This window comes from Oreochromis niloticus, linkage group LG5, assembly GCF_001858045.2.
Source record: "Oreochromis niloticus isolate F11D_XX linkage group LG5, O_niloticus_UMD_NMBU, whole genome shotgun sequence".
NCBI lineage: Eukaryota > Metazoa > Chordata > Actinopteri > Cichliformes > Cichlidae > Oreochromis > Oreochromis niloticus.
Genome location: NC_031970.2, coordinates 25,172,871 through 25,199,774, shown reverse-complemented (window position 1 = coordinate 25,199,774; position 26,904 = coordinate 25,172,871). Strand labels below are relative to the sequence as shown.

The 26,904-nt window shown below is 43.7% G+C and overlaps 1 protein-coding gene across 6 annotated transcripts in view; it reads left to right on the top strand.

Moving 5' to 3' along the window:
- Positions 1-26,904, top strand: part of srgap2 (SLIT-ROBO Rho GTPase activating protein 2) — a 53,033-nt gene that overhangs the window by 23,057 nt on the left and 3,072 nt on the right. For 2 of the 6 annotated variants that reach the window (XM_005469360.4, XM_025907364.1), the window contains exons 2-22: positions 6,669-6,861; positions 11,163-11,325; positions 16,134-16,196; positions 17,160-17,375; positions 17,682-17,810; positions 19,118-19,339; positions 19,426-19,527; positions 19,648-19,842; positions 19,971-20,055; positions 20,639-20,666; positions 20,956-20,986; positions 21,673-21,733; positions 21,947-22,024; positions 22,131-22,265; positions 22,351-22,456; positions 23,710-23,934; positions 24,798-24,877; positions 25,210-25,408; positions 26,152-26,289; positions 26,469-26,682; positions 26,787-26,897. In XM_005469360.4, the coding sequence (XP_005469417.1) occupies positions 6,669-6,861; positions 11,163-11,325; positions 16,134-16,196; positions 17,160-17,375; positions 17,682-17,810; positions 19,118-19,339; positions 19,426-19,527; positions 19,648-19,842; positions 19,971-20,055; positions 20,639-20,666; positions 20,956-20,986; positions 21,673-21,733; positions 21,947-22,024; positions 22,131-22,265; positions 22,351-22,456; positions 23,710-23,934; positions 24,798-24,877; positions 25,210-25,408; positions 26,152-26,289; positions 26,469-26,682; positions 26,787-26,897 (2,774 nt within the window). Of the gene's footprint in view, positions 1-5,621; positions 5,821-5,963; positions 5,984-6,236; positions 6,418-6,668; positions 6,862-11,162; positions 11,326-16,133; positions 16,197-17,159; positions 17,376-17,681; positions 17,811-19,117; positions 19,340-19,425; positions 19,528-19,647; positions 19,843-19,970; positions 20,056-20,638; positions 20,667-20,955; positions 20,987-21,672; positions 21,734-21,946; positions 22,025-22,130; positions 22,266-22,350; positions 22,457-23,709; positions 23,935-24,797; positions 24,878-25,209; positions 25,409-26,151; positions 26,290-26,468; positions 26,683-26,786; positions 26,898-26,904 lie in introns of those variants that run through there. The other 4 variants (XM_005469363.4, XM_005469364.4, XM_019358789.2 and 1 more) reach the window with 4 other exon arrangements.

Genomic DNA, 26,904 nt, shown 5'->3' with positions numbered 1-26,904 from the left:
CTCTCACACTGCCTCCCCCTCTCCCTGCTCCCTCGCAACCACCACCAAAGAGGGCATCATGGACAAAGAGTAACAGTTACCAAGCAAAACTCAGTGGGGATGACTAGTAGTTTCTTCAAAAGTGTTTTGTCTTATTTTAGCATTCGGTCACTTTGATACTTAAAAACTCCCATTTGATGTCTAATCTTCTGATGTAGTATATCTGGGTCATTGAGAGAAGCATGCTTTTCCCCTTTATTGCTGAGAGCTGAATGGGAAAGTTAATATAGGAAACCTAGAAGAAGTCACCGCATCAGCACACACATAATACATCATTTGCCCCCTTTGGGTCTTGTGTATAAATGAAAAGTAAGATTGCCTATTGATTAGTGAGTTTTAAGAGTGCTGATATACAAATCCTGTTAGCGCTCAGCCATGCCTTAGAGGCTGCTTCCTTGCTTTCAGGGTAGAGGCTTTATGAAAAGCGCCCTTAGATTTAATATAATGTTAAACTTTTTTTTTTTAATATTCTACTTTGCTACAGCGAGAGCAGAAGTAGAGTAGGTTGGTGGAGATGAAGAACGAAGAATGAAGAAATCCATTAAGTGTTTCTGGAGATCCAAAATACTGTCTTTACAATTGTGAAATAAATAAGGCCTCTCTGACTGCAGTGTTATAATTATCGCCTGGGTCGGAGTGACGTAAATCTGGTCATCAAAAGAGTCAGCAAGAGGCTCTGTGCAGATGTCACTCCGCTATAATGCGCCAACTATGCATATGTTCTCCAGACTTCAGATAAGCAATAAGCACAATATGAACAACTACTCCCCCACAGCTGTCCGGACGTGGGGCCAATCACTGCCTGAGTTTGTTGAAACGCAGACACACGTGCACTCGTGTTTTGGATATCTAAACGCTGACAAAGAAAATGATAACCCTGCCTGCCAAGCAATCAAGCTTTAATGCTGCTTTGCTATATGAAAGTGTGTGTGCGCGTGAGAAAGGTCAGGAGCTTGCATCCTCGCCTTCCCGAAAGTATCACTATATATTCACTAGCATTATGACGTTAGTTGAAAAGGGAAACTAATAAAGTACCATAGTGACACCAATAAACGTTGATGTTTTATGCCCTTTATTCGTTTATGCCCGACCATAGCCCAGCGCTTATTTCTCTCCGTGTTTCTCTGCCGTCTCACTCGCTGTCGGTCCCTCCTCTCCTCTGCTGAACAGTACATTTGCAGCGGTTTGGCTTCGGGATGGTTTTCCATGTCTACAAGTGGCTAAGCTTGTTAACTTGCCTTCTTAAGACGACACTACTTTTCCTAAAAGTTTTAGGGTCTGGGTGAGAGAGGAAATGCCTCTATAACTTTTAATGTATGCATGTGTGTGTGTGCGTGTGTGTGACGGAGAGTGAGACGCAGAGAGAAAGAGTGAGAGTGTGTGTGTTTGTTTTTGGAGTAAATGTCCAGACCCAAGAAAAAGGCATTGGCTGGAATCTTTCCATTCCTGCAATAGCTTTCCCTCCAACACTTACTGTACTGTAACTCTATCCTTTCCTCCCCTCTCCACAAGTGCGTGTGCATGTGTGTGTGTACGTACGTGTGTGTGCATGTGTGTGTGTGTATATATACACTAAAGCAGTATTAGTTTGACATGTCTGGAACTAATAGAGTCCACCCTGCTGAAGAATCTTATTAGGAAATACTACCTGCAACTTGAGGCTTTAGTCTACCTACTCATTCAACGGCCTAAACATCATGTCTCTCTCTCACTCTCACTCACACACTTTTGACTGCCTTCAACCTGCAAGCCCCTGACCCATCGTCTCTCCCTCAGCCCATCTTCTCTCTTTGGTTCAGGGTTGGTGGGTTATACTGGTGAACTCCACAGCTGCCTGTTTTTCTTCGGGGCCTTTTAGTCTGAGAAAAACACACCAACTCACTGGCTTACATACACACACACACACACACCTCAGTCCAACCCCTACACTCCCTCTTACACACACGTACACACACATATGCTTCCTGTAGTTGTTTTAGTATAACCCTCCCCTCTCGTGTTGCTCCCTGCTGGTAATGAACTGGTCCAGCTGACTTCCTGTCAGCTCTGTCCTGTCTTCCTGTGTGTACGGGATGAATGGACATATTATTCACACTGACGCAGTGCCCGCCCTCTTACTCACCCTTTACACTACTTTGTGCTTTTTCGCCCCCCTCTCTCTTCTTTTCTCTCTGCTTCTTTCATTCTTGTGAGGACAATGGTATGAGCTCACAGTGGTACAACTCAAAACCACTACCACCCCCCTTCTGCTTCCCCTCCTCTTTTATAAGCTTCTCTGTAGCCTGTGCTGCAGTATCAGTCCCCAGAGCAACAAAGACCAGGCCTTACTGCATAAACACAGGGTGCATGCGTGCTTACGCGCACACACACAAACACAAACATAGCAAGAAGAATGGGTAATATTGTACTTTGCTGGGAGCTACATCTCCTAATGTTTGACTTGGATTTCTTTGTCCTAGTTAACTGTAATGTGTGAGTTTGTTCTTGTGTTCCTGCTGTGATTACTGATTACCTGGCCCACAATTTGTAGGCCCAGAGCTTGCAGAGAGATAATCCTGATGTACACAGCCAGGTTTTCTACTCTATATTAACATATTTCTCACCTTGCATTATTTTGCTCCGACAAAATAATGTCACATAAATAATGTCTGCAGAGAAGGGAAATGGGAATTTCCATACTTGAGCACACATAGAACATTCTTACCAAAAGTAATAGGAGCCGTAAACCAGAACTTTACTGCACCCTGTAAATCAACACAACTGTGTGCACTGTCGTAGTTTGTCATTCCTCTGTTGTCTGTACTCTCTGTCACACTCCTTCTCCAGCCACTTCAAGCCTTGTCTCAAACACTCATCACATACTTGTAAACAGTTGTCATGCGCGTGTGTGTGTGTGTGTGTGTGTGCGTGTGTGTGTGTGTGTGTGTGTGTGTGTGTGTGTGTGTGTGTGTCTAGAATAATAATATAGTAACGGAGGGGGACAGAACTAGGGCGGGGCTTCCAGGAGCAGGCTGGAAAGCTGCTGTCAAAACAGCTCAAAGTGACAACTTGGACTCAGAGTGTCACATTCCTGTGTGTGTGAGTGTGTGTGTGTGCCCATAGCCCAGGGTGTTTTCAGGTATAATGAGTCCTTGTAGCATTATGTGTAGCTTCTGTATCTAGGCCAGTACACAATGGCATCCAGGGCAACCATCACTTTTATCAGTTACAAAACAAAACGGCGTTAAGCTGGTGGGAAATTTGCTGCAGAATTAACTCTAAGCAAAGGAAATGATGGGGGAAAGCTATGTTTAGCCTTCACGCTGTGGTTGTCTATGTACCATGAACTTCAGGTCGATGGTTGTAATGCCTTTTGCAGAATATTTATGCCTTTTTTTTCTACTTTAATTTCCTCCTCAGTGTCTATCCACACATTAATATGCAGCGACACGTCTGTCTCAGGTTGGAGTTGAGGCAACACAGACAAGCTGCCTGCACCCTTAGTCCAATGAAGTGCCACTGAGTGTTCTGTCTTCATCCATCATCTATTTTTGCCGTCTTCCTTTTTCTATGATGATGTGTCATAAGCTATGATGTACCATAGGGAGACGTGGGTGTAGGTGGAATAATCAAAATGGGAAAAAGACATTGAACTTCTCAGATTTCACTGCTAGTTTGTGAGCTCACTATTCTTCCAGGCATATGATTTGCCCTGATATCATTTATACACAACCTTCTAACTTACCCAAACACACCAACAAGTGGCTGCTATGTCTGGAGAGAGTCAAAGTGATGAATGAATAATAAAGACTGATCCCGAAAAAAGAAAAATGCAGTAGTGTGACTATATTCTATTGGGAGACAAATACACTATGTATGTTAATAGAAACCAAAGAGAGGATTGGCTGCTTCAAAGGTAGCAGACATCTCTTCCTTTTTCAAATTGATCCTGATTGTGATCGTAGTGTGGCTGGACGGGCGAACAGACTGAAAAGCGTATGGACGAGGCTCGTGCAAACAGAGCCAGACAGCCTTCAGCACTACAGACAGAGGAGGCGGAGGGGAGAGAGGGAAGAAAAATGGAGAGAAGAGCATCAGTAAAGTAGAATCCCAGAGCCTGATTACAAGACCTGCTCTCATCTGCCTGGAAAATGTGACTGGACTGTCTGGAGGGGGTGGAGGCGTCACATTCCAGTTCACATCCCACTTCACATCCCATTTCTTACTTGCTGGGGGATGATAGTCATTGCAGAGGGATGAAACCGAAGGGAAGACCTGTGCTGAATTTTACTTGCTGCCTCTCCTTTTTGTTGTAGCAAACTCCCTTTCACTAAGCAAACGGCTTCTTTTGGTCGTAACGGTATTTATATGGTTAAAGACGGAAATGCATAGTGGTGGCAAATCGAATGAGAAGGCAACCCGCACGTTTTATCCCATATAATCAGACATGCTGACATGGTTTGGGACCTCTTGACCCTTTGTATTGGCATATCTGAGTGATTACTTTATCCACACGGCATGAGAGGTCAGTGACTGGTTTGACTGGTATGAAAATGCTCTCACTTACACGTAATGTTGTGCCCTATGAAGCTGAACACTGATGGGATATTTTCTATAGGCATATTTTACAGTGCCCCGCTCCCCCGATTCAGAATGGCTTTATAACCCTGCAGTAGAGTTTCAGGGGCTTGGAGAATGAATATCAAAGCTCAATGAAGCAGGTCTGCTCACATGTGATGACACTTTATGGTGGATTTTTCCTTTAATTTGTCACCCGTCTGTGCTTTTTACATCCCCTTAAGGAAATTGTGTCGAGCAGCCAGTACCAATAGGGTTTAGTGGGGAGAGCTCATGTAACGCAGCCATATATTTTATAAATGAAGCATGCCGTCAAACTCGCTCTTCATCCTAATGTAAATGTGAGGGGCCTGAGAGGGGTTTCAGGGCTCAGGGCACGGCCTCCCTATTAAATTAATTTCCCCTCCATTAAATCTGCTTTCTAAACATTTGGATCACATGGGACTTAGCTGTCGCTTTCTTTTTTTTAAAATTTCCCTCCTGTGCATATCCTCCACCCCTCAAGCTGTTTCCACGCTGATAACCATATGCTTTCTGTCACCTTCTTACGTTCCTTATGGATGGACAGGTTTGTTTTCGTTGGAGGTGTTGTGTGTTGTCGTCGTGGATGGGCTAATTACAAGGCCGCTATCTCAAGGTTTTGTGTCAGAACCTTAAGGGGCGGGACATTGACTCACTGTGGATCATTGACAACGGAGTGTGACGAGAAAATTGCACACAAACACGCACGTATGCAGCCGGCGAGACAAAAACACATGTTGTGGAAGCAAATGTTCACACCAGGTCATTAGCACTGATACAGGCTCGGTGTGTGCATTTCTCCCCCCCACATCCACCCAGAGTGTCTTAAAACTCCCTAACTCTGGTTTTTTAATCAGTAAAGAACGACAGTGGCCGCTGGCTGGTGGCACAGTGTTTAGGTATGTGTTTATGAGACAGAGCGAGAGAGAGAGAGAGAGAAGTGGGAGGAGTGGGGCGCTCACAGACACATTTAGAGATCCCACTTCTCTTTGTGGTAATGAGAAACTGCACTCTCAGCTGTTAAACACAAAGGCAGCATCAACAGTCGCTGCTGGCTGGACAGGCAGCTGACTGCATGACTGCGCGTGTGTGTCTGCGTGTGTGTGTCTGAGTGTGTGAATACTGTTGAAGGGAATCCATACATCACTGAAGCCAGGATGGAGACCAAAACCATCCGCTTTCTGTACAGCCAGCGTTGTAGAGGTATGACAGCTGTGGTAGATTAGCCATGATGACAATTAGAGAAATGCGTGTGTTGTTTCCTAACTCTTTTAAGGGATGCAGACTGTTCAGCATTGGCAGGAAGCTATGGGAGCATAGCATTAATCTGTCAGCTGTCAGGACTGATCCAGCTTATCACCTCTGTGTATGCGTGTATATATGTGTGTGTCCTTGGCTGTGCAGAAGTGCTGCTGTGCATGATTTGTGTGTCCTGTTCTGTAGCTGCAATGGGCAGGATTCTCCAGAGAACTTTTTTGCGGCCTGTGATTGAATACGGTTACTGAATGTGCCTGCACTGAGTGCACTCTATTAATTTGAGGGCCAGACTGGAGAGCAGCATGGAGGAGCGATGAGGGTGCGGGGGGAGGAGGGAGGAGGCAGGAGGAAAATGAAAAGTGATAAGCTGGGATAAATGACTGCCTCTGGAGATCTGTGTGTGTGGAAGATGATATCTGATCCCGCACTCACAGATGCACACTTGTAAATACGATGATGCGCGCACACACACGCGCTTAGCCGTCTGTGCATTGCGGACGGGTGGGAGGCGAATGGAGTTCAGCCAAGCCAACACGGTGCCAGGTGTTTTACTGGAACATCCAGTCATTCAGTCAGCTGTAAAGGGGTTGTTTTAACATCTTACGCATCGTTGTGAAATGTGTCTTAATGGTAGTGGTGTATAGCCAACAGCAACATATGAAAAGGCTTTTGATTTTTAGCAAAGACCGATTGCACATTAAACATTGTTTCGAGTGTTGATTTCACCTGGCTATGTTAACCAAAAAGCTAACGTCATCTCTGACTCTGTACTCCTTTTCCTTTTACCCTTTCAGAGGTCCGTGCTCAGCTGGTGGAGCAGCTCAAGTGTTTGGACCAGCAGTGCGAGCTGAGGGTGCAGCTGCTTCAGGACCTGCAGGACTTCTTTCGAAAGAAGGCAGAAATTGAGATGGACTACAGCCGCAACCTGGAGAAGCTGGGTGAAAGGTTCCTCACAAAGACGCGCAGCACCAAGGACCATCTACTCAAGTACGAGAAAATCACACAGACAGCATGCATAGTTTTATTTTGACAGTAAGCCTCAGGTTATGGCTTTTGGCCGCATACGTGTATTTTTAAGTGCCTGGGGCAATTAATATCCTGCCCTTGTAAAAGTCTCAAGTGAGACAAAACTGACCCAGCTTCCATATTTAGCATTTAAAGAAAAAAAAACACAGCATTGCTTCAGAGACTGGTGACTTCCTTCCTGATAAATGTGAAATAGCTGCTTGACTTGTAGCTGCGTGCACACTGCGTTTTAAGGGCTCCTTTCGATTATCTGTGTGGTCCTGTGAGTCAGTGTTCGTGTCTGAGGGAGGGAAATGACAACTTTTGCCAGAAATGGTCAGGTGGTGATTTTGTGCTCTGACTATTTTGTAGTGTCTTGCTGTGAGTGGATCATTGCCCAAACCAAGGATTTTCTCTCTCTCTCTCTTTCTCTCACTCTTTTTTTTTTATATGAAACTACATAAGTTGCACACTGGAGCTCATCAGCATTAGCAGCCTTTGGTGCTCTTGTAAAATTGTCACTTTTTGAGTGGGGAATGATTTAGCAGTCTGCTTCCCTGTAGGGAAGGATTTACTGAACTGCTAGCTATTCATAAACTACACACACACAACATATCCTATTGGATAATACTGCCTCGCTGCATCTCACTTCCATCTTTTACCTTGTGAACAGGAATTTGACCGCCATTGCTGAGGATGGTTAAATACTCAGATATAATACACGGGTTTATGCTGGCAACAGCCTTTAGATGCAAAAGTGCATATAATGGATGATCCCTGCCGTTTAGCTGAACAAGCAAAAAGCTCCTGTTGTCGTTACTGCAGTATCATTAATACGTCATTAAACAACCCATAGGGACACAAATAGCTCCACTAAATGTCTGATGACTTGTGACACAGCTGTGTGTCATCTGTAACTGCTTACTCTTGATGAACAGAGACAGCCCTTTCTGCAGAAACAATATCGTCATCCTTCTGTGCGTTTGTCTCTTTCATGTTCCCCGCTAGGACTGAAGGCCCGATTAAAAGAGTCACATGAGAAAACAAAGAGACACACAGATTCTGTAAATTGAAATTTACCCTCATATGGTTTCAAACCAGCTTTCAGGTTTTTGTTTTTCTATGTTTGTCACGAAGGCTTTACATTAAGGGACAAAAACAAGCATTTGATTAGACAGAAAACATAATTTAGTACTTTGCATTGCCTTGATGTAATTAAGGCTATCATACAGATTAATATGTTTGTCTGTCATGCTCAGAAAATGGGAATTCATTCATGGAGCAGCAGCTTATGTTCGGATGCTAATTGATGCATTTTGTTAATAATAATGGATAGATGCAGTGTTTAACCCTGTGTTTGTAAAATTAACTGGTAATAACAATAATCAAAAAATCATTAGCAGAGGTGCTTTTAGCTACCAGCTTTTGGTTTTAGAAGTGTTAGAGGTAGAGCTCATTTCTACAGAAATGATCTTTTTAATTTTCCATACTCTGGATTTTCCAAGTTAACTGAAACTGTGACAAAGGACAGGGACTTTTTCCTGCTCCGCTTTTCTATATTTTCTGAGACTTCCTCTAAACTATTACCTCCTAAATACCAGCCTTCCTCTTTCTTCCATAGAGTGACTGTTCCCTTTTCTTAAGCATCATGCACCCTTCCAGAGATATTAATATCCCTGCTGGGGGCAAACCCATGTTTACGTGCTCTCTCGCAGACTAAAAAGGATCAATAGGTCCTCTAAACGAAACCCAATTCCGACCGTGAGGACATACCCCACATCACACACAAATTCACTCGGCCTCATACACACCCTCCAGCCCCGATCAATACTGAGACAGTTTCAGATTGTGCGATGCATATTGGTGGGGCGGGGGAGGGAAAGAAGATGATGAGGAAAAGGGAGAGCAATAAACAGAGGAGGAGATGTAGGTTACCTGATCGACTGGAGCTCCAGCAGCAGCAGGTGTGCTCCCATCATATCCACTAAGTCATCGTAAGGCACCAAAAGTATGATGAAAACTGTTCAGTTTGTAGTTTTCATTCATTTCTGTGCTCTTCTCCCACCCCGTTTGCTTTTCTTTTCTCCCAACATCTGTGTATTTAACAGTCTTGCTGCATCTGCTGCTGCTCAGTCCGGGTGCCATGCTGGAATTTCAGTTATTTTCCGGCTATGTGTGCTTATTTGTGTGTGTGTGCGTGTGTGTGTGTGTGTGTGTGTATGTATGTAGGTGTGTGTAGAAGGGTGCTGTGGTTGTTTCTCTGCACAGCCAGGCGTTGATGGTGCTCTAAGCAATGTGGGGTGTGAGGGTTGTCAGTGTGTTGATCCCGTGGAGACCCCTGGTATTCGAGTTATTTGGCAGACTGCATACAGCAGCGGTTGGGGGGTGACTGCACGGTTTAGCCGTATTGTGTATGTCCTTGTGTGTGTGAGTGTGTGTGTGTGTGTGTGTGCGTGCCCTTAGGCTGACAGGCTGATTGGTCACATGGAGAAGCCCTCACAAGTTGTGCACTCATTCAAAGCCTGCCCTTATGTTAAATATTAGGACAGTTTGACTGTTAATAAGATGCAGCTCCTTGCACAGTCCAGTACTTCAATGAGGTTTTTTGAGATCTGATCACATGATTGCATGGCCACCCATGGGATGAAAAAAATACAAATCCGTTTTACATGTGCTGTTACTTTTTAAATTTAAGTCCAGGGCTTTATCTATTTTCTCCTTTAAAATACCACAAAATAATAAATCATGCACCAGGAATTAAAATCAGTTTTCACACAGATTCATGAAAGCTCATTTTAGTTCTCCCAGATTTCACATGTTGCCCAGTTTTTCTTTTTTTGTCATTTGTATTGTCTAGTGTCACTGTCTAAATCAGGCGCTCAAGTAATCCTCACGCACAGATGCATTGCTGCAAAAGCTGTAATGCCTGCAAGGAGGTAATAAAAATAACTTCATGCGGGGATGAAGCCTGTGTAACAGTATGGAACAGCATCTGCACCATGTGACCTGAGGGGGGCCAATTATGTTTCAGTGTTTACCTTGCGGTAGCTGAAGGTCAGAGAGGGATTTGGATGATATTTCAGCCAGTGCCGCAGTGCCATTGCCATGGTTATCGCTGGTGGATTCAGGGTGACGAGTCACATGGTGGCGTTGAGGCTGTCTTCTCGAGCTTACAGAGGAACTGGAGTCATGTTTTGAGTCTGTTGTGCAACCAGTAAAAACAGACGCACCGGACATGAATCAGACAGAAGAGAGAAGTTTGAAAGGAAAGTGAGGTGCAGCTACATAACAAGTGCGAGATGGGTTTCAGTATTGAAGTGGTGCGGGTGGATTGTCTGTTAGGCTCATGTAGTTAGTCATATGACATTGAGACCAGTGTCACCCAGTACCAGTTTATCACATCACTCCCATTGAGTCATCTCATTGGAACCACCCTTACGCACCCCCAGAAAACCTCCTTTACTCACACACATGCACACAGTCCCCTCACCGCCCCCGCTGTATACCCCCACTTAGTCAAATCAAAGACTCTCTCTGTCTGTCTGGCATTGTCTGTGCTGGGGTCACTGTTCTACTTTCCCTGACCCCTGTGTTGTGTGTGTGTGTGTGTGATATAAATGCCTTGCAGCTCTTTGCTGTCTCTATCCAGTTAAAGCTCCTCTTAACAACACAAAGGCCTTCTTTCATCCACTTACACTCACTCATAATCCATTTTACCCACTAGATCATCCATAACTCATACTATAGTCCACACACACACACACACATACACTTTTACAGTGTGCACACCCCATAAAACCAGTTGTATTGTCATGTAAGCAGGGCATTAACAGCTTTGCATTTGTGTAATGGCTTTGAAACAAAGAGCGCAACACCACTGAACCATTATATCGTTAGTGAAATGATTACAGTCTTCAGATTGCCCGCTTTTTTCCATCTTTTTCTGCTCTCGCTTATTTCCCTCGACAACAGCTGTGCTTGCAGGGGAGCCTTACCTCTTCCTGCTGGGTTTTGTACCCTGGCTGAATCCTGCGTCGGGGCTGGCTTACCAACCCTTTGTGTATGTATGTGTGTAAGAGAGTCTGTCTACAAACTCTCTGTCTATCCCTGTTATCCCAGTGCCCTGTCTCATGTTTCTAAAAGCCGTGTTATGGGTGTACCGTTTGCTTGTTTTTGCATTTAACAGAAAATAGACCTGTGTACAAGTTTGCAGTGAACGTTAGATGAATTTAGATTACAGTTTCCCTTGAATAAAGACTTGTCATTTCTCTCTGCGCGTACAGGAAGGAGCAGAGCATTTTATCTCCGGTGAATTGCTGGAACCTGTTGCTGCAACAGGTGAAGAGGGAGAGCCGCGACCACGCCACTCTGTCTGACCTCTACCTCAACAACATCATTCCCCGCTTTGCACAGATCAGTGAGGACTCAGGGCGCCTCTTCAAGAAGGTAAGCACCCACTCACACACGCAGGAACGTCAGAGCCTCGCTCTGATTGTTTTTCCTCACTGTAATTTTGTTTAATTGTCCATCGCGGTTAGCTTGATTTATGTGGGGAACCTAACGGCGTAAGGATTGCAGTTATTTCAGAGCCGTTCTCATGTGTGAATACATTTTAAATCCATCCTGCTGCTAGGTAGATGCTCCTTCCCCACTTCAGACAGTAAAGAAGAGAAAGAATTCAGCCCGATGTGCTACATCCATGTCATATTTTGCCATGTCCAACCCCAACCCCCCCCAGCATCTGTTTTCTGTCTTGGCTGATTTATTGACTGACAGCGAGGCAGCAGAACCTCAGGCCAGGAGAGTTTATACTGTCTGTTTCATACTGAAACCTCCTCCTTGTCCGCTCTGATCTTTGCCTTTATAGTCTGAGAGATGAAAGAGTAAAAATGTGGAGGAAGAACAAAAAAAAAAGAATAAAACGAAAGAACTGGAACAGAGCGAGTGGGCTTTACATGACAACAAATGGCAAGGAAGTATTCTCCCCTGGGAGTTTGCTGCTCATCTCCAGGATATGAGACCAAATAAACAAGCCCTTAGTGCCAAAAATGCAAATAAAATTTCTAATCTGTTTAATACAACCACTTACTTTTCTCCAGCGCTTCCTTTTTTCTCTGTGTGAGCTTCAGATTGTGAACATTTCTGCAGGGTTCTGGCATTTTTTTAGCAGCGTATTGGAGCTTTGAGCGATGGACACAAAAAGCTGAATTTAAATTTAAGTGTTAGTTTGGATATTAAGAGTTGACTTTAAGGTAAAGGTCACGTTGAAGAAGGCTAGGGATGGGTGCAGGGAAAAAATTTGATCAGAGGAAAGCCGCACCAAGTATAGAGAGATAAGTGTCTGCTCCGACGGCAAAGTGAGGCCATCTGTGAGTGGAATGTCATGGCAGAGGCTGCTGATTTCCAACCCGATAGGCTGTCTTTGAACTACATTTACAATCAGATCCCAAGCGACAGGAGCGCACACAAACCTCTACTTTCATTTCTCTGCCTGTCCGACACGCAGCACTCATTCCTGCCCTCTAGCCTCTTGGACATTGATTTAAATTTTTCATTTTTTTTTTTGTAATACTGGGTGCATGTGGGTTGTTTCCATCGTGTCTAGGTCATAAGCAGGCTGCACAGAGAATGCTCTGATGGCTAATTAAGTGGATAATCGGTTCATTTATAACATTTCCAGTCAGTGGCATGAATACCAGTAGTGCCAGGGGCTATTATACGCAAACACAACTCATGGAGATGCAAAGCACAACCCGTATTAGAGAAGCTAACACATTCATCTCAGGCTCTTGAAATAGAGTGGGAGTGTGTGAGATTTTAGTCACTGGCCAACAGGAAGCAATAATGAATCAAGCTGCATTATTAACACGCACACAATCTCCACCTAAGCCACAAACATCAGGACTAATGAAGCCGTTGCTAGTTTCTGCTTTGTAGTCCCCGTAGAGTGTAAAGTAGACGACCACAGGCAAAACAGGAAGTTCAAAGGTCGACATCCACAGTAGGAGAGCTCAGCCATGACTATTGCTTTTTGATTGGCTGTGGTCTGGGCTTTGTCACCTAATGTGAACCTCTTTAGAGGGCAGGAAAACTACAGTTATCCTGTTACCTCTTTTGTCTGCCGTGCTATCCTAAATCTCCTTCCGTATCACTTTATCCCCTCTGTTCCTGACCTTTTTGTTCCTTGTAATGCTGTCAAATAGGTTCGACATTATGATATCTGATCCCCTACACGCCTCGCCTTGTCTTTTTCATATACCACCTTTAAACTTCCCACCCTTAACCCTTTTTTGGTTTTTTTGACCTGTAAGCCTTCGATCCTTCTCTGCTCCCTTTTGCGCCCTCATCCAGGAGAAGACAGATGTTCAACATGCTCTGCTTTTGCTTTCTGTCTGCATTCCTCTACTTTTTTTGTTACTTTCACTGTCCTATTTCTCTCCTCCTTTCATTTTCTCTTCCCTTTCTGCTGCTGTCTCTCACCTTTTAACCCAGTTTGATTTGTGTACACAGATTTGCATTATGTGTAAATCTGTGTGCAGATCGTAACCTCTTCAAACACTTCCAATAATGAAAAGGGATATTGTTCAGTTAATGTGTCAGATAACGGTTTCCTTATTTCTATGAGTTCCAGTGGCAATCAATCTGACCTTTTACTCCCACAGCTAGATTATCACTGAGGTACATGCCATGTTTTACAGAAGGCACACATGCTCTGAAGCATGTCTGCAAGAGGCTGCAATGCAAATGAAGTATATCGAAAGAGGAAGCTCATGTGTGAGTTTGTGTTGAGTGTGTTCTTCAATCACCAGTCCAAGCTACAGTGACTATGTCACAATGCAACGGTCTTTTTGGCCTTTTCAGTTTCTTTTTTTTTTCTGCAGAAACAATTATGAATTTAGAAAAAAAAAGAAACTCACAAAAGAAAGAGAAAACAACAACATGATTTGCATATTTTCAGCTACCATTGCAATCATCCAACCATCAATCATCCTTTTCTTATCTAAATCAGATCCACTGGAGCCTACTCCAAACTGAGTGAAAGGCTGGGATACTACCTTGGACAGGTCGCCCCTCTGTCACAGGGAGAGACAAACAGTTACTCTTGCTCACAATTACAGCTCCTTCATTGTCAGTTTAGAATTACTGATTAACCTTAGACGCATGCCTCTGGATTGTGGGAGGGAGCCTTAGTACCCGGAGACAATCCACACAGGCACAGGAAGAACATCTAAACTCCCCACAGAAAGGCCCCAGCCGGCCAGTGCTAGCAATGCTAACAGCTACACCGCCATGCTGCCCACATTTGCTACCAGACGTTTAATATGTTGCATAAAAGATGGGAAATTTTGGGACTCTCTTGATCTTTTCTGCTTCCGAATTCTGATAAAACTAAAATGATCAAGAGCAAGAACTGACAGAAAGACTTTTGTTGCCAGTTATTGTACTCTTTCTTCGGAAGATATCACAAAGACTTGAAAATGTCTTTTCTGGTGTTGGCTGTCTCAGACAATAATTCATGCCTTTGTTTCATCCGAATCTATTATTCTATTTTTGTTTTTAAGGTACTTAAAGTCTTCTAAGCAAGAATTTTAACTAAAACTGTTTGATTTGATCCCATCTCAACACTTTGGAACTTGACTTGAATTAATTCTAAACTGAACAGATCTGAAGGTGGTTTTGATGATGTACAAAATTCAAAATGGGGAAAAAGTGGCCCTTCATCATTCTGAAACAGTCTATGCCCATTACTCTTAATACAGTGAGAAGCATGAGCCCTTTCCTTTTCATATTTAGACTTGAAAATAAATCAGCAAATTCCAGGGCAGTTTCCTGTCATGGCACCACAGACATCTGCCTCCATGACTCTGTTTAGGCCTTAAAATCTAACCCAGGGATGTCAAATACATTTTACGTCTTGAGCCACATACAGCCCACTTTGATCTTAAGTGGGTCGGACGAGTGATTTTCCTCTTTCTGTCAGTATAAAGATGTTTGACTACACATTGCATCCCAGAGATATCTTAATACAGGAAAAGGAAGTGCAATTTCAGCAGCATGTTTCAGATTGTCTACATGATAAATGTGTAAAATTACAGCAAAGCTTTTGGTAGCTGCCCAGATTGTCCTGTGAATATAGAGTTTTTGTTAATTCACAGGAAATGTTCTTTTTTTTTTTTTTTTTTTTAATCAAAATTTGATAAAGAAAAATGTGATGACAAATGGGAACATTTCTATCATTTAATTCTCTATTGCTTAATGAATGAATGGCCTTTGGGAAGGTCCTTCTCAATAGGAAATACAGTTAAAAGCCCCAAAATGTATGCCCTCCTTTTCCAGCCTTCCAGTGGCCTGGATTGTAGTCTTTGTCGGGCTGATTTTGGCCCGTGGGCCCTATGTTTGGCACCCCTGATCTAAACCTGATAATAATATTTTCTCTTTATTGTTCAACCGGTTGCTCTTCTTTTACCTGTCACCATTTATCCTTTTGGTGTCTTCCTACCTTGTATGTTCACACTGTACATTTTCCATATGGATCCATTCTGAACACACATGCATGCGTTGCCTGTCCGTCTGAACAGAGGTATCCTTTGTCTGTTACTCTTCCTGTTTTTTGGGACAGGCGCTGTCCTGAGGCAAATCTGTGATACTGAGTGATTTTAAAATTTTATGTCTCGGTTTGTGATCATATTAAACCCAAGTCTGGATGGTGCCCTTTTAGCAGATTAGCAAAGTCCTAACATAGAAATGTTGAGAAGGGCTCTGAATGGATGTGTGTGTTTATTCATGTGTGTGCTCTAATGTGTGTGGAGTCTACTCATCTGTGGGCTGCTGTGAAGTCATCAGTCAGTAGTGGCTCCTGGCAGTTATGTCTGGAGAATGGTAGCGCCTGTATTACTCTCTGTCCTCCCTCTCTTGTTTCTTTTTCTGTCTTTTGCCACTTCGTCATCCCACCCCGTCTCAGCTCTTTTGTCCTCTCGCCATCTCGGCCATCATGTAGAGTTCGGTATCTGTAGCTCCACATCCATCGGGACCATTACCGCCTCGCTCATTTGTCTGGATTAGACACTTCTCCACTGCTGTTTGGCCAGATAATCTACTCTTGATTTATTGATTGACCACATGGCTGAGTGGGTATAGAGAGATGACCCCATCAGTGGACAGCCCTTAGAAGCTGCAAGTTATAACACTGAGTCAATGGTTGGGAGTGTTTTATCACATGTGTTCTCTGTTTTTCTCTCTCTCTGTCTCATCAGAGCAAAGAGGTTGGCTTACAGCTGCAAGAAGACCTGTTGAAAGTTCTTAATGAGCTTTACTCGGTAAGGAAAACCCTTTTTATTACAGTCACAAGCAAGATTCTAATTTTGTCTCACGATCGCCTGCATTTCATACAGAACAATGAGAAAGAGCCCTGCCCTTGTTGAGTATGGGTTGGTGTTAGCAGGCACTAAAACTGCTTTCTTTTACCTTTTTTCACAGGTCCTTAAAATTTTTAGTTAGCAGTATCGTCACATTCATATTTAATTTTTTGCTTGGTCTACTCCTTTGGTTCACCACCAAAATGCCTGCAAAACTAATGACATCAGATTCAACTGTACCCTGTTTTTAAAGCTAATTAGCGGATGTGCCGAAGCTAAATGGTGATCGTGTTAAACATTATAAATGCCAAACCTCACTGTCTCCTTTCACTATCACGGGCATCTTGGAGTCTGGCTCCACATTTTCGTGCTACTGCCAAAAGCACTAAAGCAGTCTGAGTGTGTGTCACTGTCTGCGTGTGTGGGTTTTCTACTACAGCTTAAAGCTTCAGCTAAAGCTCAGCCAGGCCCATAAAAGCAACTCTTGCACAGTAATTATAGTCTATAGTAAGAGATAGGAATAGATCTGGTTTGAGTGACGCTCACATGCTTGCTCACAGACAAACCAGTGTGTCTGTCTGCAGTGTTGCTGGAGGGTTTGAGCAGAACAGCATAATGATGGCTCTAGTGGTGGTCGCTTGAATAAGGCTGACGCTGCACACGTGTTTAACTCTTCACGGTAAACTCATGCCACACCCCTCTGCCGTCCAGCACGGTGCTGTGACGCGTTCTCTTCAATATTTTAAAGCCAGCCATTGCTCGAGGTTTATCCAAAAAAGAGAGCCAGTTTTTTGAGCTGTGTGTATACTGAGCTTTGGTGCTTCGCTTGCTCACTGGCAAAAGGCCCGCTTTTGATACAGAGCCAGAAGTGAGCGAAGAGACACACATCCGTGTTTGTCTACAAATCTCGACCCTTGTTTCCAGGTGATGAAGACATACCACATGTACAACACTGACAGCATCAATGCTGAGTCCAAGCTCAAGGAGGCAGAGAAGCAGGAGGAGAAGCAGATGGGGCGCTCTGGTCGACAGGATGACCGCCAAACGCCGCGCTCCCCCGACACCCTGGCCAGCATAAAGATGGACGAGAAACCCGTCCGGCGTTCCAGCGTCAAAAAAATCGAGAAGATGAAGGAGAAGGTGAGCAAGCCTGCGTGGGATTAAGGAGGGAGGGTGAATCGAGGGGAGCGAGCAGATAGATGACGGCTGTTTCTGGGCTCCCCACCTGTTGTCAGACAGATCTATGTTTGTGTCTCATGAATGATTTATAAGTGCGCGCTTGGCTTATTGCTAACCCTGTTTATTATTACTGGAGCCTGTCACACCAGCACGGTTCCCCTCTTCTTATTACCGGCAATCAATACTGAGACATTACACTGAAACACATATTAACCCTCTCTCTTCCTTCCCTCATCCTGTCCCTATTCTTCTTTTCTCTCTTATCAGAGGCAAGCTAAGTACACAGAGAACAGACTGAAGGCCATCAAAGCCAGAAATGAGTACCTGCTCGCCCTGGAGGCCACCAACAGCTGCGTCTTCAAATATTACATCCATGACCTCTCTGACATCATTGATGTGAGTATAACCGTGTTATTGCTGTGTCTGTATTCCAGCGTCCCTGCGTTTGAGCCAGCAGTGGCTCCTCGGTCAGTCTCTTCACATTAGCCTCAGTACAGTCCCTCTTCTTAAGTCCTTATGCTTCCCAAGTGCATAACACAGGGTTTATTGTGCCCCCCTCCCTGCCTCTCCATTGACAGCCAGTGGCAAAAAGAAAAAAATCTAGATTGCACGGAAGCTGTTAATTCTCTGCTTGATTATAACGCGTCACGGCCTGTTGAAATAACGAAGCAGTCATCAGCACGTTTCATTTCTGAAGAAACTGACACGTGTCTGAACAAGCAACACTTAACTAGGTAGGAGGTGGCATGTAGCAACACATCAGTTCTAATTGTTTGTTTGTTTTTTACTGTTTCTTTGTTTTGTTCTAGTTTAAAAATTGTGTATAATTTTGCTTGGAACCAGCGAGCAGGTACCAGCTGGAGACAGTGTTCCTATCAGGCTTGTGAAGCGAATTAAGGAAGCAGTAATCATGCAGTTATTCATGTGTATGCATAAACAGTTTATGCAAGGGTGACCTGAAAGGGTAGCGAAACAGGCTCATGACCTGAATGTCACGGGCTGCTCCAGCGGCTGTGGTGGCACTGGACAGCTTCCTGTTGCTGGAAAAGAGAATACTTATCTCAGCATGTATTCAGCCTTTTTTCTGTGTTTATTCATCCCGTCAGTAGGCTACAACACCTTTGGGTATTAGATTATATCCACTTTTATTTTTTAAAAATGACACAGCTTTATGGTACTTCATGATAAATAACCATGAAATCACAGCAGAACCAATATTATTATCAGCACTTCTTTTTTCTTTTAGCAAGAAATTCCTCCTCTCTAACATCACAATGTTCATTCATTGTTTAAGACTTTGAGGGTCCGGTTTAAACCAGTTCTTTGTAATAGCTTTTTTTGTTGTTGTTGATATTTTGAATAAATACCATTAAGGAGGAGATGGGTTATGCTACGATCATTATAGTAAGACGATATTGATCGTACAGCACTTTTCACATGTATTTGATAAATGGCACTGACATAAAAATACAGGTCAGCAGTGTGTGGGAGAAGTCTGGTGACACTGTCGTTTACCACATTAATTCAGTGTTTCTGGTCTGTTTCTGGCTTTCTCTCACTACATTTCCCATGTGCCTCTGAATGAATGAATGAATGTAGTGCAGAACAAGGGGGCAAAACTATAACAATTACAAAGTTAAAGAGAGTGGGGTTTTTTTAACCAATAATGTTTATTTCATACCATATGTCTGCATGTGTGATAGTGCTGTGACCTGGGCTACCATGCCAGCCTCCACCGAGCGCTGAGGACCTACTTGTCTGCTGAACAGAATGTGGAAACATCCAAACAAACAGGGCTTGGTGCTCTAGAGGGAGCCACAGAGAGTCTTGAAGCCAACGGGGACAAACAGAAACTGATGGAGACCTACAACAATGTCTTCTGCCCACCAGCTCGCTTTGACTTTCAGTCCCACATGGGAGACACGGTAGAGTCCCGTTGCTCGTCTGTGTGTTAGAGTGTGTTTCTAAATGTGATTCTTCTAATATGTTTTTTGTTTTTTTTAATTTATAGATGGGAGTGATGTGTGCACAGTCGCCGCTTGAAAGCGAACTGATCCAGAGGTGTCAGCAGCTGCAGTCCCGCCTCTCCACGCTTAAGATTGAGAATGAAGAGGTCGGGCATGTTTCTGTTCTTCTTTGCGTTTTATTTATAAGTTTAGCCTCCCACACTTACCACCTGCGCTGTGTGTTAATCCCAGCCTGTTTTATATCGTTCTGCCTCGCTGCCATTCAGGTGAAGAAAACCATGGAGGCTACTCTGTCCACCATTCAAGACATGGTGACTGTGGAGGACTATGATGTCTCCGAGTGCTTCCAGCACAGCAACAGCATGGAGTCAGTCAAATCCACTTGTGAATCCTATCTCAGCAAACCCAGCCTGGCCAAGAGACGGGCCAATCAGCAGGAGACGGAGCAGTTTTACTTCACAGTCAGTTCCAATTAATGCTATCATTTATCTAGCAATGACTCTGATCATTAATGTTCATTTGTGTTGGCTGGAAAGGATAATCTGCACAAACTGTAACTTCATCATGTGTGTCTTTGTATGTATTGTAGAAGCTGAAGGAGTTTCTGGAAGGCAGGAACCTGATCACCAAGCTGGAGGCCAAGCATGACCTCATCAAGAAGACCCTAGGAGAGGGTGAGTATGGCTGCCAGAATGTCCTTCATATCTTTTAGAAGTTGATCTTTTTTCCTTCCCATCTGGGTGAGTGTTTATGTGCTGGGAGTCCCCCAGTGGGACTGAGCAGGATTCAGGATTCATGAACAGTCTGGTGCCCAGAGGCTAAACGGGGAACAAATCTGAGAGATGAGTGGTGCAGCGGGGCGCATCAGTGAGCAACGCAGGGAAGCAGAATCACTTTAATATATCTAATATCCACAAGTTCAGTGTGTGTGACAGAGGGCAGGGGTAGGTCAAAGTGACAGTGACCATATGTGGATGCAGCTGTTTGCTTAACTTAGTTTGTGTGTGGGGAAGGTGTAACAGTGGGCTGAAAGTGTCATCCAGTCCACAGCGTTATGGGAGAACCCCTCCTGAGTTGTGTGTGTGTACAGCTAAAAGTGGGAAGTGTGTTTCTCTTTTTTTTCTGTTCCATCTGACAAATTTCCTCATGTGTCCTGTTTCTGCTATAACTGCCTATCTCTCTCTTCTCTGTCATAACTCCCTTTACCCCACTCCACCCCCCCATCCCCTTTTTCCTTCCTGTTTCTCCCTACTTTAGGTCAGAAGACTGACTGTTGCCTTGCCAGGTAGGTGTGGCGTAGGAAGGAAATATGCTAATATACACATATACGGACCCACACACACAGATATGCACACACATATTTACCAAAGCAGTGTTAAAGCCTGATTTCTTGGCAGGCAGGGTTATTATTTTCCTTGTCAGTGTTTATAGATATCCTCAACACATGTCTATGTGTGTCTGTGTATACAAATAGAGTATTACCAGAGTTGGGAGTATAAATAGACTTTCTCTGGAGACATAATGACAGAGTGCCGTTCATTTTTTTTTTCCCTTTTTCTCTCTCTGCTGCGTAGCGGACGGAGAAACTCGACAGTACGGAAGCAGGTAATTATTTTTTGAGCGTTGTGTGTGTGGGTGGGTGTGTGTGCGTGTGTGTGTGGCTGGGTAGCTTCTCAGTCAGAGCCACTGCAGCTTTGTTTTTAACTCAAGCCACATGATTTCTCACAACATCCTCCTCCCATAGGGTGAATTTGTACCTATTATTTGTATCGTATTACTCATTTTATTGTAACCCAATATAACAATGCACAAATGTGCATGTCTGCTTCTACAGTTGCATCTGTAGTATTTGATCAGCAGGCAACCTTTTCATTAGAGAAGCTGATGTTTGTAGCTCCCTCTTGTGGTTGTGTTTGTTTTAAGCGCTGGCTTAAAATGTAATCCCAGTAACTGTTAATTTCAAATTACATCTAAAAATACAAAAAAACCACAACATATAATTGTGATGAAATATCTTTATATTCTAAGCAGTAATGTGCTGTCACATATGGATTCCTTGGTCTCACTGCCAGAGATTTTTTTGGAATCCCCAAACAAACAAAGGGAAAAGGAAAAGGTGCCGTCTCCTAGCAACAGCTGGGAACCCAGTGCCCACCATCCTTCCCCCATGTCTGATACCCGTTCCTTCTAAATGTGTGCACCCATGCATGTGCGTTTGCAGACATGTCAGAAGAAAGAAATGTGCCGTTTTCTTCCTCTGACAGGAGTAACTCTTTTCCCTCTTATTGCAGGAGTCGGGCGAAACCATTCCCCTGATGGTTGAGAGCTGCATCCGCTTCATCAGTCGCCATGGTGAGGAAATTCTGCGGTGAAGTGATAGGTTTAGGATCAGCTTTTTTCTGTCTGCTGATTGGGTAAACTACTGCAAATGCAATTGGTTCTGGATCTCTTTGAACTGGGGGAAAAAATGTATCAGAATTCTTCCCTCTAATTTCAGATTTGTGAATCTCTGAAATTGAACAAGGGGATTGATATTGACTTGTGTGTGGTTGTGTATGTGTGTAGGTCTGCAGCATGAGGGAATCTTCAGAGTGTCAGGCTCACAAGTGGAAGTCAATGACATCAAGAATGCCTTTGAGAGAGGTAACACTGTCCTGCAGGAAAAACAAGCATTTCCCCTCTGTTGTGTTTATCTAGCGCGTTATTATCCGTTGTGTCCCACGGTCCCTCCTCTTCTCATCCGGTGTAGGTGAGGACCCGCTCGCAGGGGACCAAAATGACCATGACATGGACTCAATTGCTGGCGTGCTCAAGCTTTACTTTAGAGGCCTGGATCACGCCCTCTTCCCTAAAGAAGTCTTCCATGACCTCATATCCTGTGTCTGTAAGTGTTACTTCCTTTTGCCTGTTTGTGTGTTTATGAATTTGAGAGTGTGAGTAATCTGATGGGGGTTCATTTTAATTTTCAGCAATGGAGAGCCTCACAGAGCGGGCAGTCCATATTAAGAAGGTTCTGCAGTCCCTGCCAAGTAAAACCCTCATCATCATGAGATACCTTTTTGCCTTCCTCAACCAGTGAGTACCAGAGCGCTCAGAGGCCAGATGTTTGGGATTAAGCTATAGATGTATCACTAACTGCAACTTTCGTAACATAGATGGTGTGTATTAATGTGGTAGCACAGTCTAGTGTAACGCTTTGTTGGGAAACATACTGGGCCACACCTTTTTAATCTTTGAATTCAGGTGTTTTCACTTCCTGTGTCGCACATTACCCGCTCCTGCTCCTTGACACAGTGGGAACAGTGGATACACTAATCTTAAAACAAACAGCAAAAAACTAAGGCATGCAAACCTATCACAGATTTGCTGCTAATACTTAAATGTCATCAAACTGTTGATTTGGACAACAGAGTTCAAAATGTATGTATAATGTATAAAAATGTAAGTAATTCACTGAATCTTCATTCATGAAGAAATATACTTTCAGTATCAGTCAATGTAGAAAGAGTCCATAGAGCAAAAGTCTAAAGGAAGTATAGTTAAAAATAATATCTACTCCATCTAAAACTTGCTTAACCATGTGTAAAAGCAACATAGTCACTATAAGCAGCCCTGTTCTGATCCACTTGACCTATAGTCACTTGATTATTTGGTAAACATCCGATTTTATATGGCCGTCTCACACAGAATCAAAACATCCTTCAACTTTCATGGAAAGTCAAGTTCGGGGTCATAAAAGTCCATAAAAGAAACTATAATAAGCCCTTTATTACTCAAGAAACTGTAAGCTTTCCTCTCTGTGAAATTAATTAATTTCCTCCATTGAGTTTATTTTAGTAGTCCAATATTCTGAAATGGCCTCAGTTTCATCACACTACCCAAAAATCCAATCTCTTTAAAAAAAAAGTGAAGGGCAAACAAAAAAGCTTTTTTTGACAAAGGTACTAATCGTGTATCAGTTCAAAGAAATATTAAACTAAGAGCGAGTGCATGTACGGCACGCAGAGACGCAATCCATTCTGTCCGCTCCATCCTTAAAAGCCGTGACAAAACCCTTCAGTTAAAGGGAGAAAGGGTAAAAAGCAATATGGTGTGGGAGACCTGACATTTGAGACTCATGGGTAAACCAAGTGGTCCCAGACAGCTCATGTGGAGAAGGGGAGTTTCTTTTACGTGAGTGATTTACAGTCACCCCCTAAACTCCTGCTTCTTCTCACTCACTGAAACACGCACACACATCATCGGAGTCTCTCCATCACCAGGTTATAAATGACTTGTCATGGTTGTTTGGGTTTATATGTTGAGACTCTGCTTTCTCTTCTGCCCAGCCTGTCTCAGTACAGCGAGGACAACATGATGGACCCCTACAACCTGGCCATCTGTTTTGGCCCCACCCTGATGTCTGTCCCAGAGGGTCATGACCAGGTTTCTTGCCAGGCCCATGTCAACGAACTCATTAAAACTATCATCATCCACCATGACACCATCTTTCCTGGACCGCAAGACCTGCAAGGCCCCATCTACACTATTCCTGGAGCTGGGGATGACTTCTGGTGAGGCTTGGGGAAGAAACCCCACAAATCACAATGGGATGAAACTTAAATTGCTAAAGCTTCTTGAAGCTAACTGGATATATCTTCCAATTGTTTTTTCATACTGCTGTAGAAGGGACTTAGAGATGATGAGTAGGCCAGAAATGGGGAGTGGGGGTTGATTTAGAGGCTGCCGGGGAGTGATGGAGGCTCAGCTTGTCTGCCCTACTCTGGGTAAGGGGCCACGAGGATCAGCTTACCCTCTGTCACACTAAAGATGAAAGCACCGCCTAACCGCAGAGCACAGCCTGTACACACTCACACACCACAATGCACACAATGGTTACTTTCAGTTTTACTGTAATGACAAGCCCGGGCACCAGTTATTATGATTGCTGGCAGTCATTCCGGTTGTACAGACTGTATGTCATGGCGCAGCAGCTTTTGTTCTATGTCACACAAAGTATGGAGACTACATTCATGCTAGCATATGCTAACTTTGTTTGAATCAACCAGAATGATTCTGTGAGTTTGTGTCATATCGCTTCAGAAAATATATCCACAGGGTAGTCGATTGTTTGATTTCAGTATTTTAAACATCTTATAACAATCCCTGCAAATGACAAAGAAATTCCAGCAGTCTGTGTTTTTCTGTTACATTCAGTTCACCAATCTTCCAAAACCCTAATTTGTTTTTTATGGCAGGCAGCTCAGAATGGGTTAAGCACTATGTAGAACCTGTCTAACCTTAAAAGGCTCTATATAACTGCAGACCACAACTTGGTCTGCAGTTATAACTCGGTGGAGGATCGTGAGCTCAGATTGTGAGTTATCAGAGAAGTATGGCATCCTCTGACTCCTGCTGCCCTCTCCATTTACTGTAGTGATATTCCACACTGTGAGCCCCCTCTTGTGGAAGAGCCAGCACCTGACACTGTCTCTGTCAGCCATAACAGCGAAGATGGTAAGTAACATACAAAACTAACTACATGCACTGTATGTACTTTATGTACTGGCTTGTTTTTCATTAGTTTAGGAGATCTCATGCTTTCCTAACCACTTACTGTGGCTTAAATCTGTTTGTGCAAGCTCACGTCTTGCTCCCATTAATCTGTTTTGTTATTGCTCAGCAATTTTTAACGTGATTGCAGTCACTGAATAAGCAGCACTAACCTGCCATGCGCTAATCAGGCTTCCTCTCTCCTACACCTCTCTATTCCCTCAATTTTTGCGGCTCCTCTGCTCCTCCGCTCCTCTGCCACGTCCCGTGTCTCTCCGCCGTTCTCTGAATCTCAGGCTCCTTGGCTGTTTCAGAGTCTGATCCAATCGAAGCCATCGCTAGGTTTGATTATACAGGCCGGACCGGTCGGGAGCTGTCATTCAAGAAAGGTGCCTCTCTGCTTCTGTACCACCGAGCCTCTGATGACTGGTGGGAGGGACGACACAACGGAGTGGATGGACTGGTGCCGCACCAGTATATTGTGGTCCAAGACACGTAAGATCTGTTCTAGTAATTAATCTTAATATAAGCATCATACATTTTAAGAGGCTGACTTTTGTATTTATTAAATTAGATGTTACTTTTAAATTTTTGTCTGATATGAATGTTGGTTACAATAATAATATTTTACCCAGAGAACAAAGAGGCCTCTGTCAAAAGCATAAACTGGAATGATGTCAAACACTGACCATGAGTAAATACAGAAACAGTGGAAATCCCCGTTGCTAAGGAAGTGCAGTCATACAGACTGCATATCATAGCAGATCAATTTCCTCTTCAGCTTAGCCTGTTGTGTATATACAAGCATGCAGAGTGGCTTGTTGCGTTAGTGTAAGGATTTTCCCTCCCTGCTACCCAAGCACAAAAATCTGAACCTCATGTTCACTTTGCTGTTGCTAACTGTTCTGCAACTGCATTGCAAATTACTACAATGAGATCTGGGATTTATATAGAGAAATACTTTATTTCTTTTATACAGGTATAAATGTAAGAGTAGGTCAAGGCAGATTTCTATTATTTATTTAATGCAGCTAAGACTGTTTTTTTTGACTGCTCGTGGTTCCCGTGGAAGTAAAGAGCAGCTGCTATATAGATAGAAAGTGACTCTAAAATAAGCTTTTTCTTGCAGATGTGTCAGTGTGCATTATATTCCCTCCTTTGTAGGTTTGTTGCAAGACAGAGGCAGAGCAGAAGTAACAGGATTTTGCTGCGTTTTTTTCTTTTCTTTTTTTTTCCAGGTCTGATGTAGGGCGAGGAAGTCCAAAGCCAGACGTGGACAGCAGGGATCTGCTGGAGGATAGAGTACCCACTCGAGTCAGTGCTGCCTCTCCTACAGGAGCTCACGTAGCTGACATCTATCTGGCCAACCTGAACAAGTGTGTATCGTGTGCAGATACGTCTCATAATATATATGTTTCAGTCAGATGTCAGTTCGTGACATTAGTCATGTGTGGTTTTATTCTTTTCAGATTGTTTTTCCATTAGCTCCCAGAACATTTCCTAATGATTCACAAAAGTATAGAAAAGAAATGAGTAAAACATTTGTGTCATTTAGGCTGAGGAAACGGCCGGAGCCCGGGAACATCAGAAGAACGTTCCGCTCAGAGACCGACAGCACAAGTCCAGGAACCAGTGGAGGCGGAGGAGGAGTGAGGACCGCTTCTCTTCCTGTTGGCAGCGCTCTGGTAAAAGAAACCGGGGACAAGCGACCCGTGAGCGCTCATAGCATCCTCAACTCAGTTACTCGCCACTCCTCACTCAAGACCAAGGTACTGTAACTGGATCTCCTTTGGTCTTTTGTATGCAGTCATGGAGTGACTGGACTATTGCTGTCTGGGAAAACATTTAATTGAGGCCATTGTGCCGCTTTTAGGTGGAGAGTCCACAGTTGCGGAAGACGACCACAGCAGGGCGCTCCAAGAGCTTCAGCAACCACAGACCACTGGACCCTGAAGTCATACCCCAGGTGGATCCCCTCTCACAGGTACTGC